This window comes from Xiphophorus maculatus, chromosome 15, assembly GCF_002775205.1.
Source record: "Xiphophorus maculatus strain JP 163 A chromosome 15, X_maculatus-5.0-male, whole genome shotgun sequence".
In the NCBI taxonomy this organism is placed as follows: Eukaryota; Metazoa; Chordata; class Actinopteri; order Cyprinodontiformes; family Poeciliidae; genus Xiphophorus; species Xiphophorus maculatus.
In genome coordinates this window covers 2,631,380-2,649,160 of record NC_036457.1, presented here as the reverse complement: position 1 = coordinate 2,649,160, position 17,781 = coordinate 2,631,380, and the positions used below count along the sequence as shown (strand labels likewise).

Below are 17,781 nucleotides of genomic sequence, written 5' to 3'. Positions count from 1 at the left end.
ATTGCAATTTTTTATGATTTACTATCAGCTGGCTGTAATATTTTCTTTTACCACTAGATGGCAGTTAACTTAATATATTACCCCTTTAATCTGGGAGCTTAAAACAGTTTTTAAAATCATATAATTTGCTTTAGAAATTTTCAGATGTGATGGTAAGAATGGGTAAAACTTTTGTGTTTATATATTCTGTTTTTCATTCTTTTGTAAGAACTAATGATCAAAATGTCTAAAAATGCTTTTACATACAGCACTGTAAAAACACAAAAGTTATCAGAACTCAAAATTGTGAGGCGACAAACTTAAAGGAACTTTAAGGTTTTCTTCTGAATTTGCCAAACTTTGATTTTTACCTATTTGTAACTCAACCAAATGTCTGATTTACAAGAAAGTACCATAAACTTAAAATTCATGTTGTGATTTTTCCCATTCATGCGCACACTTTAATGCAAACTCACAAAATAATGTTTAGGACTACAATTACAATATATAAAATGATAAACATAATAATTATTTAAATAAATTATTTGTATTTAAATAACAAATACTTAATTAAACATTTATTTAAATAATTAAACATATCAATAAAATTATATAATTTTTGGAACCAACTTAATTTATTGTTCCTTTATGTCACTGAAATATAAGTCAGCTGAAAATAGTTTTTCACCCCAAGAAAACAAAAAAGCCCATTTTTTTCACAGTACATTTCAGATTGATTATATGTAATTTTGGATGCCATATTTTGATGTATCCACATACCCAAAGATCTGGGATTATACTGGGTTTTATTTCCTTGACAGGGTTTGTTAGAATAAGACACAAATTATTAGTGACTGGTTGTTTGCGTTGATTTATCCCCACAGACGACACACAGTCCAGAGTGTCAGGATGTCCTAAAATTCCTAAATCACTGGTGCGGTGGTCTACCTGCAACAGGATTCTCTTTCCACTAATGGGACTCCGTACATACTTCCATATTCCTTAGCTGCTACTCTTTCTCTTTGTTTTTTCGGTTGTTTCTCTGCCAGCTTTGTCAGATTTTTTAAAAAATTTATTTATTCTGTTTTATTGAAGTTAAATGTTGTTTAACTGTACTGTTTACGAGAACATAAACATTTTAAATTAAACTGAAGAAATAACCAAAAAATTACAAATATGGATGTCAGAAGAATTTCAACATACTTTACATTTCATTCACATTTGTGCTAATAAATAATTAACATGAATATTTTAACAAGATTCATAGTGTGATATTTTGGAAAATATCTTCATTTGCTTTCTTTTTGTACTTTTTTTTTGTACTATACTTACTTTTGGCTAAGCTAATAGATTAGCATAGCCTAGCTTACTTTAGCTAATTTGTTGAAAACAGCTAGTTGGTCTCAGACTGAAATTCTGTTATTTTATTTTAACAAATATGTAAAAGTTTTTGGTCTTCAAACACAATACTTTCTACCATAGTTTCTGACTTGTTTTATGATGTAAATAAAAGCTAAGCTAACAGTGCTAGCTTTTGCTACATGTACAAACGGTCTCGATTGAATTAGTTTTTACTATTTATCTATTTCTAATTGGGACAAAGTAGAATTTTAAATACACAATGATAATCTTTATTTAAATGCCTATGAATAAGTTTCTGCTATGATGAAAAAAAAACAAGCTTTCACAAAAATATGTTTTCCTCAAAAAGATCTAAACATTTCAATTAAACACCTGATGTATGTCTCAAATTTAGTTTCCTCTTACAGTATTTAGCCATTAGTTTTAAAAAATTGTTTATATTGAAGTGAATTCTTTACACTAGGAAATTTGTAAAGAAGAAACAAATATTAAGAAGTTCTGCTAAATATTTTTGTATGTTTCATCTCATTTGTCACAACATCTTTGTATCAGTCTTTTCTGTCCTTTCTTTGACTTTCTCTCAGGATGGCACAGCTGATAAAGCCAATGGTTGTCATCTAAATTTAAATAAAGTTCTGTTTATGTTGTAAAGCTGCAGCTTGGCTTTATTGATCAGTGCAGATCAGTTTTACGACTATTTGATGTACGCAGACTGAAATGTTCTTTTTTTCTGTGAATCTGTGTTTTCGAAGCCGGTTATGCCTTTACTGCATGTTTCCTACGGAATGTATTTTGTTTAAAAATGTCTAAATAAAAAAGAATTTTAAGCCTTTCTGCCTTTATTTTTTGTAATAATCTTAAATCAAGGTACAGGATTCTCTTGACAGTATAAACAAAATATATATAGATATACAGTATTGATATACTATACTGTTATACATAGCTGTAGTGAAGGAAGCAGCTTAAAGTCCCACTTTTTCACACTGTGTTGTTTTTGAGCATAAAGTTTGTTAATAAATGTTTCACCTGTAAAGGTTAACTACGTCAAAGTAGAAGTAAAAGTTATCACCAATAATTTATATATCAATAACTGAAGCAGCTAAAAGATGAACTTTTTCACAAAAATGTTTCTCCAAGCCAATGCTACTTGTGATAGTTGGAAGATAATTCATAATTCTGATATACAGTTAGAAGGCACCACTAGTCAAATGTTTTCACATTCATTTGGCTCAGACACAAAGAAAAACTTCAGCTGCTGATGCTGTTCAAATGCAGAGAGAATATTTGGAGAGAGCTGTTATTGATTCAGTTTATTACCACAACCCACATAAACCAGAAATGTTTACTTTTGAGCTGTCAGAGGACAAATTAAAGTAAAAACCATAATAAAACATCCTCATACTGATGCATATTAACGTCTGCGCTAGAAGCTGTGACCGTCCAATAATCTGGACTTTTAAAAGCCTGGTTTCACGTTGTGCGAGTCTTTACAGTAAAAATGTAAACAATATTTTCTAAAACCAAACTGCACAATGAGTTTGTTTTTATATGAAACAATAAATTCTCTTATGAATCAAGAACAATGGACAGAAAACAAGTTTCAGATTTGTTTATTTTATTTATCATAAGTCACATAAAACATGGCGCTTTTTATTGAGAGATAAAATCCATACAGAGAAAAACAACCAAGAGAAATCAATCTGAAAACTGCAAATTCAAAATATAAACATTTAACTTATTTCAGGTTTTTATAATGTGATGACAGAACGTTTTGATTATTTTGTATACGTAGTGAAATAATACAAAACTTTTATATCCTTCTTGTGCGTCATTAATGTGTAAAATTGCTTTGTGCAGCAACGTTTATCAAAGAAAGAAAATAAAGGGTGGTTTTACATTGTTTTCACAATATATTGAATATATTTCTTGTTTTAAGCACAGAATTTGTCCAAATAATCTGACAGAACCAATACGCTGGAGTCGTAAACTGTCCCATGTAAACGTAATAATCGTCTTTACTTCGTTTCCCAGCAGAGCCTCTCCTGTTCATCCGCGATCAATATTAAAGTCTGCAAGTATTTGAGGAAAATGCATTACAGGGTAATAACTTGGATTTCCTGCTCACCTACTAAACATGTCCTTCACTATCTACTCATAGTTTACATAAATACTGAAGATGGATGGATGAATTTGATTGTTTTTTTGTATTTATTATTAACCTTAAACTGGAGTTTTCTGCAGCTTCTTCACTGTCTTTGTAATTTTTCCATTAGGAAACTTTATTCTCTGCAGCTCTGAAGAAAAGCATCATAAACATAAATGCAAAATAGAGAATGAATTATTAAGGATTCCTGCAGCTCATAATCCAACTGGCTCTGTGTTGAGCGTTTTTTATTTTATTTTTATTTTTGACAGGATTTAGTTTACACTGGTTATTTGTCACAGCTTTTTGTCTCGCTTACAGACGATTAAGCAAATCTCTGCTGACCTGCAGGGCTGCAGTTCGTTATTCTTGGATGACGAATTACGGCGTATTTCTCTGGACTTAGGAGGCTGATGTAAGAGGGATGCAACAGAGCAGAAACCCAAACAGAGATGCTTCTGATGGAGAACGGATGTGAAAGCAGAGTGGATGAGGCAACAAGCTCTAACTGTACGAGTATTAATTTAGTCCTTTTCTGCTTCCCTCGTCTTAATTTACCTCACTGGCCGTCAAAATAACCAAAATAGTTGCCATCTTGACGTTTCCAACATGGATTTACCTCTAAATGTCTCCACTCCAACAAAACTCAAATGGATTCAAATCCAAGCATTACCCAGTTTGGCAAGCCAACTTAAAGCTGCATGAAACGGAGCGACTGCCAACATTTACCCTCTATCAGCCTAATTCAGCTGGTTACAATGTGTTAATCTGTGTTAAGTATGGTTAATCCATGAAACACAAAAGACTAGAGTTGAGTTAATTTAGAGATTCATCTAGGAAATATATTGCACGTTTTGGTACTTCAAGATGCAATTTATGTGCAATAATTGAACGACACCAAATTTCTCCAGCCATTTTATGCCGATGTGTTGCCTTTTCATCCCTTCCTATTTCCATTTGCCCTGCACTTAAACTATCAGTTTATTTTTTGTTATAGTTAAGTATTTCTCATGAAGTACAGGAAAAATTTTGAAACACATAAATAATTTAATTCGGTTGTGTATTTTCGACTAAAAATATTGCATTTCCATTTATTTTTCTTTTGTTCTTCTCCCTTTCCAGTCTCTTAATTCTCATCAAATAATCCAGATTATTATCGCTAAACAAACTGTAAGAAAACTCCTGCAGGTAAATTGTATTTATCGGTGTAATATAGCCAGCACCGTTTTACATTTTACAGCAATTTTCTATATTTGCTGTCTACAATTTTTTAGTTTTTGTCCTGCAAGAATATTTAAATTTACTTCTTAGTATTTAAAGCAACACTAAGTTTTGAGTTAAAATAATAAACCTTCGTTAGTATGGTGGTGATTTAAAATATAATTCAGGTGTCCAGACTGACCACTTGAGGGCGCTGTGATCTTAAAACACCACAAAAGAAAAAAATCATCTCCACAGGCTACAATTTTTGTTAGTCAAGCTTTCCCCCCCCAAAAAAATTCTTCAAAATATGAATTAAAAGAAAATGTTTTGTGTCTGTTAATTTATTAAATGTTACTCTGCAACGTCTCCTCATTAGATATGAAAATTTTTATAAATATATAAATTAGCCCCGCCTCTATTCTTTTTCACTCTTTAGTAGTTAGTAGACCAACCTTCAAATGAACTAAAAGTTTTGTTTTTTGTCTAAATTAATGAGCGAAACACACAAAACAATCAATGTGACAGCTGAGTTCGCCGTCTAGTGGTTTGGGGTGGTACTGCGTCCGTTTGTTGAGTTACTAAAAGTGGATGTTTTACTTTGTATATTTCTGCGATTGTTGATTTTCGTTCCCTCTCTTGGCATTCACCGCGTGCCTTAATTGTATGGACATTTAAATCAAGGTCCGCTGTGAACACGAGGAGAGAAAACCCAAAGTCCTCCAACACTTCAGCCATTTTTAACCATTTTTTGCATACATTTAGCATTTGCAGGACATTCAGCTAGCATTTATGTTTTTACTTGATCACCTTTAACCAAAATCAGCCTCAACACATCAAAAATGTTTGATTTGCACATGCAGCTTTTATAAGTCGTGATTCTAGAGAATTTGAACTGTTCAGACCAACTACTAAATGTTATCTTAACGTATAATTTTCATTCATTTCTAATGATTTATGATAAAATGGTTAAGGTTTTGTGTGAGTCAAGCTCTACTTGTCACACAGGTCCAGATTATCTGAATGCATTCAATGCTTCGAGGTGCATTATTACCCTGAAAAGGTTTCATCTAATGAGCTCTGACTTCTACAGTTCACATAAAACCTGAAATGTTCCAGTTTGAAATGTGTGTATTTGATCTGACCTCCAAACAGCTTCACTGATCGTCCAATCAAATGTTGATTTTATTCTGAGTCAAAGAAAACGCTGCAATGTGCCTCACATTTTTAACATTTAGAAAGATTAAAATTATTATTTTTTTCTCTAAAAAATAGCATCTACATTGAATGCAATAAAACAAAACAGAAAAAAAACAGCTCCAGAGTTGCCAGTATGGATCTAATGCTCTCTGAAATTGATTGTCTGTCTGCTGCAGGTGTAAAATCTCTACAAATTGATTTTGATCCCACAGTGGAAACTAATAATGGCTTACTGGCAGAGCGGAAAGATGCATTACGCTTTTTAAAATGCAATGCATGCCCGGTATGTGTATCTAATGTTGGCAGATCCGGTTTAAAAACGCCGGTATGGTCCTTTAAGCAGCAGCAGCACTGCGGACATTCGGAGCATCCCCTCCATTATCCAGCAGCCATAATGTGCGTTCTTATACAGCACTGCTGCAGGGGTGGAAGCTGCGGCTGCAGCTCTACCCATCATCCCGCATCAGTTCACACATCATGTCAGCTCCAAATAAAAAAGAAAAGGAAGAAAACGATGCAGAAAAGAGATGAGAGGTGCGTCAGTGCAGCTCAGCGGCTCTCAGGTAGAAATGAAAAGAAACGCAGCCATCTGCAGCCTCATTAAACGCAGAAATGCAAATGACCCAGATAGCTCATGTAGGCTAAAAACGCAGAGGGGGAGGCGAAGGGGGAGGGATGGGCTCCTTTGTGGGGGTCGGCTGGGAGGTTTGAAGCCACTATTAACCATTTTTAATATGCAGCAATCAAAAAGAAACGAAATATTTGCAAAACAGCTTTAAAAATGACTATCCTCTCTCGTCGGAGCATCACATTACATCATGACCTCTTACGGAGATAAATATCACTTTTATCATATTCAATGTTTTTTTATGACAAGGAGAGGAAGCAGTTCCGCAGAGCGCGACAGCACACTGCGGCGTTTGCAAATAAACGCACTTAAAGCGTCAATTTCAGTTTCAGATAAACGCAAAACCGAACAATACCTTCCAAAAGCAAGGAGCGTTTTCACTATAAAAAAACAAAAAAAACAAAAAGCGACCTGCTTCTGCGGGATTTAATCCTCTCCATGGAGGGATGCGGAGGGATGGTGATGATGATGATGATGGTGATGATGATGATGGTGATGGTGATGCGGGGGATGCAGAGATCACACCGTCCTCCCCTCTGCAGATGAAGAGTTTTACCCTCCAGAGGAGATCGCTAAGCAGACATAGTCCAGTGTCAAGAAGAAGAGGAAGAAGTAGAAGAAGAAGACGTGCAGAAGCTGAAAGTGTCGCTTCCTTCCTCGGCGCGCTGGGTGCAGTCCGCGGAGCTCTGTGGCAGGATGGAGGGAAAGAAGTCGGGCGCAGTCAGATGGAGAGGAAAGAGGAGAGGGGAGGGGTGGTCCTCTGAGAGAGAGGGAGTCAGATGAAGGCAGGTTTTCACATCCTCATCCTCCTCAGGAAGGGGGAGGAAAGGCCGAGTGAAAGCATCTGGCTCACCCCACCTGACTGCCATAATTTAGGTTCATCCAGATGGGTTCCGGAAATATGAAACACGCAAAGTTTTTGTTTGTTTGTTTGTTTTGTTTTTTTGCCGCTGTGAACATGATTCAGTCTCACATTTAGAAAATCACCGTCATTCATCGTTATGAGCTGTGAGGTCTGGAAGTCAAGAATCTTTTTTCCTGAAAAAATCCTCAGTTTTTCTACTTGTTTTTGAAAGGACATTTGACCAGGCTGCTTGAAGATCTGCTCATGACTCTGGATAAGTGGCAGTAAGGGCGCTGCTAGAGGGGGCGCCAAACAACAGTGGACAAATTATTCCTAGTGGAGAATTATATCTCATTAAAACCAAAATGACGTCTCCTTTATAAAAGAAACATAGTAACAGTAAAACTTCATGAAAGGTTCAAAGATCTGGATTTCAAAGATCTGTCTTTTTCCTGAAACAATCCTCCGTTTTCACATTTTTCAGCTTTCTAATTGTTTTTAAAAAGATATTTGACGAGGCTGCTTGAAGATCTGCTCATGACTCTGGATAATGGTGGCACAAAAAGTGGGAATCCACAGTATGGGAAGCATAGGGGCGCTGCGTGGAGGGGGCGGCAAATATGGCGGAAATAATATTCACCCCGGAAACACCGGGATGAGAGACATAGATCTCATTAAAACCAAAACGTGTTTTCCTTTAAAGAAGAAAGATTGTAATAGTAAAACATATGAAAGTGATGTCAGGTTGTAAGATTTGGATGCCAAAGATAATTATTTTTTCCATCAATTTTCAGGTTTTGCAGCAAGGTAGTCGGGCTTTCCTCTTTTCTTTCAGAGTTTCAAAAGTTAAAAATTTTGGGAGTTTGAAACTCAGAAATTTCTAAGTTTTATTCTAGAAAGATTTTGACATTTCAAGCTCAGACTTTTGCTTGATTTTCTTCTACAAAACTTCTGAGACTCATCTAAAAGATTAAACTAGTCATTTTGTGACATTTTAAGCTCAGAAATGTCCTTGTTTTTTCTTTTAAAAAAGTGTTTGGTGGAAATGTACTCCTTGTTTTAATCTACAATGCGCTGGAGGAGAATTATGCATTTATGCATTTATGCACATGTAAGGCAGCAAATAATCTGTAACTCAGTCCCACCTTCCCAAGCTCAGTTATTTGTGGTAATATCACCTTTTTGGATCATTTTCTCCCTCTTCATGCCAAAGTAGAACCATGTGGGATCCAGATAGTTAAGATTTGGATCAGAAAGAAGTTCATCACAAGTATTACATCAAAAAATAAGGAAAAACAAACATCTTAAATCTATTATTTAGAGAGAAAGTTAATGCATTAAACATGTCTGATTTCTAAGCTGTTAATGTATTTTTTATTCCTTTGAAGTGGTTTTATTTTGTAATTTTAACTATTTATGAAATGAAGATTTTTAAGGCTGATGTCGTTTAATATCCTGATTAAAACCAAATATTTTTGAGTGTTTTGCTTCCATATGAGGACTTGAGAAACATCCTTTGTGTGAATGAAGGTTTTAAGATCAAAACCTCCAAACCAGATCAAACATTTAGCTTTGATGTTGATGTTTTATTATCTAAAAGCTTTTGGTTGTGGCCTTTATAGCAAACTCAATTATTATGAGTTTGTGATGCAGAAAAAAACCACAACTCTCCTGTGTGGTGATATTGGCGGGTTTGCTCCTGCTGAATTATTGATGATTCTCACCTTTCATGCAGACATCATCGAGCACCAATAGGAACATTTTGTCAGCACAAGCAGCGTTTCTCCTGCGTTCTTCCATATGGCACATCATCTGTCTCTGTCCATCTTTCTCCTAGTAAACTGGAAACCAGTTGACTCACTGGTTCTGCTTGGTGCTGATTGAATCAGCTTTATCTCCTTCCTGGGTATCAATTCTCTGTAACACAACCAATAACTTAGAAAATGTTTTCTGATGAAGCTCAGAAGTACGTTTTGAATATAACTTTTTACCAGGTATGTATGGAGATAAATAGGGCCATAAAGTTTGTTAAAACAAATTGAAACTTTGAAACTGAGAAAAATCATTTCAAACTAAAACAAAATTGAAACTGAAAAAAGGTTTGCGACTGAAAAAAATACATTGAATCTGAAAAGTAATTTTGAATATTTTTTTTAAGATTACATTTTTTTTTATTATTCTAGATCCCCGTTAGTTAATATTAGTCATCTAATTGTCTATTTGACTACATTTCTGTAACATTAATTTAACAAAAAAATATTAATTCACGTAAGAAATGACCGTTTTGGACCTCCTACCTACAGCATAAATATAAAATTATTTATTTACAGAAAGAGGAATTAGTTAGAAATAACAACTCCTGTCTCTGAGACGAAGTATTTTCTGTCATAGTTATAGTTTTAAGAACTTATTCTGTTTTAATAAATTTATATAAGTTATGGTGTTTGTGGTGACAGTTGTGTTGATGGCGGTAATGCACATCTAAAAGTTGTTTGCCAACCGCCATAAAAAAGGAAAAGAAGAAGAAGAAGACAGTTGTGTAACCCCTGTTACATCAGCTCCGTGGTAACGTTAGGTAAGCTAGCTGTTATGCAGCTCTGTGGGTAACTAGCTGCTCTGGTTTCAATGGTCTCCTCCTCCAGGCTGCGTTTGGTTTGGCGTCACTTTATCAACAGTAGAATGGGAGACATGGCCACCAAAGCACAGATGCCAAACCCAGAGACAGCGCTACCTGGCCGGGCTGACGGCATCAAAGTCTCCGGTAAGACTGAGTTAGCTTTAACCAAACTTCATTTGTTTTCCAGCCTCTTGAACCGAAATTAACAAGTTATGATATTTAATTCACGTAGTTCTTGGCAGTAAATAATGTCTGTAGAATCGTAAACTGTCACAAATTACGGTAAAAAGTCCTAAAAGATGTTTTTGTCAGCGTAAACTATAGCACCTGCTATAGTTTACGCATGCGTCCCTCGGTTCAGCAGCGCCGGTTTTTGTTGTAATACGTCATTAGATCCGCCATATTGGGGAGGGAAACGTCTAGCAAGAAACTACTCAACTGAACCAGAAAACTGCCTTTTATGACATCTTTAGCAATTGTTTCCGGACAATATTTTCAAACTTTTAGAAATATAATTGTTGGTAGTTGTAAAGCACACATTGCAGTAGAGTTTTGTCTGTGTTGTCTACATGTCTTTAGATTAATTTCACCCATGCACCATGAAATAAATGTCAAAAATATCAAATCAAAATCACTAATGTGGAAAATAGTTACTTAAAAAAAAATCCCAGTTAACAATACCTATCTGTGTTCTAACAGGACACTGTTAAATATTGGCAAGGTGAGCGGCATTTAGTTCAGCTTCCTCAGGATGAGAAATGGAGCCACAGCATCACTGATTTCATCTTTTGTTTCATGTCAAAGCCAACTTGAGTGTTGGCAACCAAAAAAATACATTTTTGGTCTCCAGTAATCTGTGTGTAACATCATACTTATACCCCAGAGAAATAAAAGTTTGTAGATAAATCCTTACCAGTTTCTGGACAATTTGATAAGTTGAAAATAGGCATATATAAATTTAAAAAAGGCTTGTCTGTTGTGAAAATGGTCTTCACCACATTTTTTTTTATATACAAAAATGCAAACGGTGAATAAATTCACCCATTTTTAAGGTTAGAGAATCTTTTCAGAGCGAGATTATGCTGCTGCAATAAAAGATATGCTAAGACTTTAACCATATCTTTATTTGTGGTGCCAATAAACATGCCTGGCACTGTGTGTGTGTGTGTTTGTGAGATAGGGAGCTTTCTGTGTGCATAAACAGGCCGACAGCAGCACTAAGTTGGCAGTGAGGGCAGTTGGCACCAAGATGTCCCCTCTTCAGTACAAGTGAGGGCGCTGAGCCTTGGCACATGATGAATAGGTCTGCTCTGGCACTGAATGAAGGGCCCAGGACACACAGAAGCACACACTCCCTGCCCTTTATGCTGGCCTTTACTTACAAGCAGTAAATATAAAGGCTGTCTGGTGAATGAAGTGTTGACTCAGCTGTATCCGAGACTTAAGATCTGATTAGCGTTGTGCTAAAATGTTAGAGCTTTTTCAGATTTAATCAACAGCTAAACACCAAGTGAAGTTGTTGGACTACTTTGGCCGGTTTGGAAGGGGTTGGACTGGAGAAGGAGGATGTGGGAGCGAAGGGGTTAGGAGGGCGGGGGTCCGCAGCGAAACGACGATCGGGACGGACGGGAAGGTTCAGGCGGCATGGCAGACTTGCTGGAGCTTCGCCAACGCTTTTGGGGAACAGAAGAAAGCACGAGGGAGTGGAGGGAAAGGAAAAGCCTATGCCTGCAGTAGAGAGACTTGGCAGGGCTTCCTTTCTTTTGTCTGTCTGGTTTAGGGCTGCAGCGCCAGAGGAAATCAGGAAACGTCCAGGCATGGTGGTTGTGGTGAAGCACGGGGACAATTTCAGCATCTGTGACGAAAGACAAACAAAAAAAAAATCCATATTTTAACTGCATCGACTGGAAACTGAACTTCTGGAATTTGGGAGTCAAAGACAAAAGAAGATATATATATATTTTTTCTTCTTCTTCACAAGTCAGATTCGGGGCCGTTGGACGTCGTTGGGTTTTGGAGGACAACAGAAAAATAACAGATTTTATACTGGTTGGTATTTTCCTGGACAGTGTTAAACCACAGAAAGGCCAATCGGAGCCAGAAGGAGGCCAACCTCACACCAATCAAGAGGTTTGTGTCAGTGACCAAACTATTGGGAAAACTGCTGGTGTCCAAGTTTAAAATGGAAAACGCATTGAAATGCAGCAGAGCGAGAAGAGAGAAAGCAGGCCAAAAGTGGAGATTTCTAGGTTTTACGACATCAGTTCCTGTCTCGTCTTTAAAGTAAGTTTGCTGCTTCTGTTGCTCTCCTGTTCTGGATAGAGATGTACGTATACTGGGATCAGTGATGTGGTTTTTCTGCATCAAAACCTGGTAAGATACTTTTCAATGACCTCACAGTTTAGTTTCCATATTAAAGGTTCCACTGGTAATAAGGGAATTAAATAATGTATAAAGTAAACCTGTCAATAGTCCAGCCACGATAACAAATTTTGCTGGACGATAAATCGGCCCAGAAGTTATTGGGATAAACGATAATATTGATGCTTCGACCCTATTTTAAGGAATATAATGATAATGTGAGAACATATTCTGAAAGATCAATAAACTTTAAATTCTAATGAACATTTAACACTGAAACTGGAAGTCCTTTTAATTAAATAAACAAAACAATAGGAATGATACATTTCCCTTAAAAAAGGGGCTACTTTGAAACCAAACCACTACAGTAAAGACTTTTATTATGCAGTTTTTGATAGAGAGAAAATAAAAAAACATAAATTGTTCAAATAGAAATAGTTTGTTTTAATTTATAACACAATTAAATAACAATCACCTATCACAAGAAGCAATAACTCAGTTAATTGTGTTATAAATTGAAATAAGCTTAATAATTGCCATTAATATCGTTGAAAAGCTGATATTTTGAAGAACATTTAACACCTAACTAAACAAAATTAGTTTGCACTTTTCTTTTTTCTACAAAAGTCAAAACCGGCACTTTATCCTATTTTTCTGTCTGAACTGAATGATTAGTAATTCAGTTGTGAGAATCTCTGCAATTTTGGTTGCAGAGTCCTTAAAATCAGTTTCAGTTATTATTCTTTAGGTTGTTTTGTTTGTTTATTTTGGATATTTTAAATGTTTTTTGATGTTTGAAGAAGTTGCAGTCGCATGATTATGTTATTATTATAGAAAATCTATAATCTATACATTAAAAATGTTCTTAAAATAACAATGTAATCGTTGATCACAATCATTTCTGGGACAACAATTTATCACCCAGCAAAATTCTTTGAAATTAACGTTACATTTAATTGCATGTGATATGTTGTGCAAAGTCTCCCCTCTTTTATATACTGCTGGACAAAAGACTAATGAAGAAGTGTGTTTCTCCTCCATCACACCCTAATGCAGATGTTCAAACATCTGGCTGCTGGTGCAGCAGAGTCCCTTCATTAGCTGGTGTGCTTGTGGGCAGCGGGAGGCTCGTTTTAGTGTCATTTTTGCTCTACTTTGAGGATCTTTTTTTGTAAATACTGGCATTGATATTGAGAGATTTCAGTGCAGTTTTGTTGTGATAAAAAAAATAAAAAGCAGCTTCCTGGCAGCTCTCAGTGTGACAGCTGAAAGCTCGGTGAAGCCAGATGTTTCCCTGTTTCCACATGAAGGACCCACAGCAGCTACATCTGCACACAGTCAAAGCTGTCAAACATGCTGCATCGTAGTTGTTGATGCCATTTCTTAATTTGTTTTCATCGTTTATATCATTAAACATTTACTTGTTAGTGAAAATCTGCTGATTTGCTTGAATGTCGGGACTCAAGTCATATTTTTTCTGCCAACCTGGATCAATTTCAACAGTAGTGTTTCTTGTACATGCTAAGTATCTTCAGTCCTATCAGGCTGCTGCTTCCGTCTGCATTTATCAGTGCCGTTTCCACAACAACACAGATGGATTCTTGTGGACAAATGAGTCTCTCTTTGTGCAAGATTTCATCAGCGCGGCTCGTTGTTGTCGACGCTGCCCTGATACCCTTGACAGGAAAAATGACAAGTGTTTAGGGGTGAATGTGAGAGGCATAATGGATGAGGACGGCCTGCAGATTGGCACAGATGGAGGGAAGTGAAAAGATGAAGAGAAGCAAAAAGACTCAGGCTGCAAGGTCGGTCGTTACTGAAGTGTTTGCTTAGATAATCTTCTCATACAAAGTCTTTTGTAAATATCTAAACTTTCCATATGATGATGTGAAACATTTCAGTTGAAGACGCACTCAAATTGCCAATTAATGCTTATGTGAAGTATTTATGAGCGGTCATTATCTAACCTGTAAAAGACAGCTGTCAGAAAAATCTGGGAGAAATTGATCAGGAGGAGTTGGGCTGAGAGTTACTTCGACTCCCAAATCACCTCCAGTTTTAACAGTTAGAAATGCAGAAATAACCTTTTCTTAAAGGAATATGTAGGGATGTGAATTACAGCAGCTGTCTGTGATTTATAGATGCTCAAAATTTATGTTTTAGATTTATTTCCAGCATTAGGATTCTGCCGTTCTGCTCTAAACAATCACATTTCATGTGTGAGTTACAGCCTGTGTAGTGAAATATTCCACATGGATCACAGCTCTGTCTCGCTGCAGCCGTCAACATTTTCCACAGCATCCACTTACAGAAAGTGTGAATGCAAAAAGCCATTACTATAACACATAGAGGTCTGAAAGGGTCCAATCAGTCTGCCAGTGCAAAGTGCATTAAGTCCGATTCTCTGCACCACACACTGTCTCACGACTAATGGCTGTGAGCAATCGATTGAGTCAAACCCGTAGGGAAGCTCTCTCTCTCTTTTTCTCTCTCTCTCTCTCACACACACACACACCCACACACACACGGCAGAAATGCCCTGTGGAGGCTTATTAACCCCCACCTCCACTCTAACTACACTCACGGCCGTCAGTCAGCTGTTTTCAGGGTTGAAGAAAGATCTAGTAAAGGACAGTAAACCAGGAAAATACAAAAATTTGGTGCCAGTAATAATTCATTTTGCAGCAAATATATAAGAAAGACAGTTCATGTAGTTAGTAAATATGTAAATGTGACCAGATTTTAACATTGACAAAGAAACCAGTGCTACCATTTAATCCACTGTGCAATATTTAATATATTTACTAGAGGTGCAGGGAAAAATCGATTTTTATTGAGAATTGCAAATCCTAATCCTGGGATTTTTGAATCGATTCAAATTTTTTCAAAAATTCAATTTTTAATAATTCTGTGATGTTTTTTATGTAAGAAAAATCCAGGGTTTTAAGCTAACCTAATTCGGGTAATTTAAGAATTATATGTACAAACCTAGTCCTGATTAAATATAGACTGAATTTGGTCAAGTATGAATTGTTTTGAAGAAATTTCTATTTGTTTGCACTACCTTGTCTTCTCATCGGTCACATAGTTTAAACTGTTTGAATAGAAAAATTGGTTTCTGAATTGAATTGTGACCCTAAAAATCGGAAATGAATCGACAGACAAAAGATTCACATCTCTGATATTTACTTTAAGTGGAAAAAAGTGAGTTCTTTTGTATTACAACTCCTTTTTTCTTTCATTTGTTTGCGAAGTTACCCATTAAACTTTACACTTAAACTGAATAGAACTGAAGAAAAACTTCAGCAATTTCGCAAAAAAGTTTATATGCTCACTTGAGGTGTTTATGTTTTTCCCGAAAAGAGTCAATGTCCTGAAGAGAAGATGGAAACACATTATAGAAAAGGTTCTGAAGTAGAAAACGTCTGTGCCTCCATTTCTCTGAGATGTTTGGTTCATGTAGGGCTGGACAATATGGCTGAAAAAATTGTATCACGTATTTCATTTAAGTCGGTATCAATAATTATTGATTGTTTTTTGTTTTAAGTACCTGAAATACTACCGATCTGTTGAGTTGACCTTTCCTACTTTTTCTACAGTTTCCACTCCACGCCGTTGTTTTTGTTGTTGTTTTTCTTAAGCAGAAGAGGTACAGTGGTGAAACCTTAAACTGCTGGTTACTCAGCTGGTTGTTGCTAGGTAACCAAAGAATGAGTGAGTTGCTAGGTAACCAGAGAGTGAGAGAGTTAGTTGATTCCACCAAGGTAGCAGTGAGAGGTTGAGCGTCTAAAGCTTTTCCCCTGCCTACATCTCCCAGAATGCCGTGCGGTTCTGGATCGAAATTAAGTGGAATTATTAAATATTCTATCAGATGTATTTTCTATTGATATTGATCATGTGATTATATATTGTGATCATGTTTATATATGTGATATATAAGCTTTATGTTCATGCTAGCTTGTAACTGCATCTTTTTTATTACAGCCACAACTGATGAAAATTTATTTCATTTTATTTTTTATTCATTTACTCAATACTAAATATGAATAATTTATGTAACAACTAACCAAAATCATTGATGAAAAGAAGCAGAAAGAAGTATAATACTATGAATATCTACCTTTTCTTTTCTATTCTGTGACAAGGATTGACAAAGTGTCAAAAGGGAAACTTTTTTGTGAAATTGAGGAAGTCATTTTGAATTTTGCCGTTTCTGTTAAACTTTTTTAAAGTGATACTTAAAAATGTGCAAAAGCAGAATGTTGATGGAAACATGGTTTAGTTCAAACATCACAGCTCACTGTGCTGTAAAAAAATAAGCATCTGCACTATTATGAAACAAAATTTCTTTATTTATTAAAATAATTGCTTCAAAATGTGCAAAGAAATATTGCATGTAGACTCAGAATTGTGTATGAAAACCAGCTTCTTATGAAGTCGCAGTGTTATGAAATACAAAGGATGACTTAATGTCCGTTAATATCAGAAAAGTAAAAATAACAACTCTTTTCCATTAGCTTAGCTTCCGATGTTTTTTTAATTACTATCTGGCCGTGCATAAATCACCAAGCTGAAAATATATTAAAATATTTGCAGCAGTTGAATTCCTGTGTTAAATATTCCCATGGTGCTGCTGCGATTTAACAATTTACATAAACTGGCTTGACGCAACTTCCTTGAGTTTTTCCCGTACGCTGCAAGGCAAACACACAGAGCAATGAGGATAACAGTGATGGTTGTCATGACGGACGGTAATAAAAACAAAGACAGCAATCAGAGCAGCTGATTGAGAAGCTCAGATTGAGAGAAAAATAACGGACAGGGGGGTAAATGGAGGATGATGGGAACGTGAGGAGGAGAGAGATGGAGAAACCAGGCAATCAGAGAGAGACGTAGGCAGAGGGGGTAGTGGGGGAGGTTACTTTGTAGATTTAATTGCAGCACGGTGTAGGCAATCTTGCGTATGTGTGTGTGTGTGTGTGTGTGTGTGTAGACTCCCCCATTCTCCTCCCAGCCAGACATTAACTGCAGTGCTTCATTTATCACTGTCAACTCTGGATCTCCGGTGGGAAGGTGAGGAGAGGCTCCTGAACACTCAGCACAGTTTTCAACTCTTCTCCGGTCGCCGTGCCAACCAGGATGTTTTGGTAGCAAAGATGGAGATGTACAAGCCTGTGACCTATCAGTATTTTATTACAGTGAGTCAGTTTTTATGCTGCTGAGTACCAACTAATCTGTTCAACAAAGTATTCCCTTTAATTAATACCTTAAAGGGGCGGTTTTGTGTATAAAATCAACCTTTACAAAAACCAGGTGGAGCTAAGCATCAGCTGATCTCATTATAGGAGCTACATCTCTGTGAAACTGTGGTAAAAATGTTAAAGGGTTAACCATGTTTGATGACTTCCTGAAGGCGGAGTTTCAGAAAGAGCAGGAGTTTTTAAAGA

The 17,781-nt window shown here is 36.2% G+C and overlaps 2 protein-coding genes across 3 annotated transcripts in view; both read left to right on the top strand.

Moving 5' to 3' along the window:
- ift172 (intraflagellar transport 172) overlaps positions 1-2,173 on the top strand; it is a 39,657-nt gene extending 37,484 nt beyond the window's left edge. Inside the window, exon 48 of the mRNA XM_023348064.1 lies at positions 864-2,173. Coding sequence (XP_023203832.1) covers positions 864-953 — 90 coding nt within the window. The 3' untranslated portion in view covers positions 954-2,173. The remainder of the gene's footprint in view (positions 1-863) is intronic.
- Positions 2,174-9,877: 7,704 nt separating this feature from the next.
- The window catches only part of msra (methionine sulfoxide reductase A), a 35,054-nt gene continuing 27,150 nt past the window's right edge, over positions 9,878-17,781 (top strand). Inside the window, exon 1 of one of the 2 annotated variants that reach the window (XM_005806442.3) lies at positions 9,878-10,117. In XM_005806442.3, the coding sequence (XP_005806499.1) occupies positions 9,982-10,117 (136 nt within the window). In that variant the 5' untranslated portion in view covers positions 9,878-9,981. Of the gene's footprint in view, positions 10,118-12,071; positions 12,257-17,781 lie in introns of those variants that run through there. The other variant, XM_005806444.3, reaches the window with a different exon arrangement.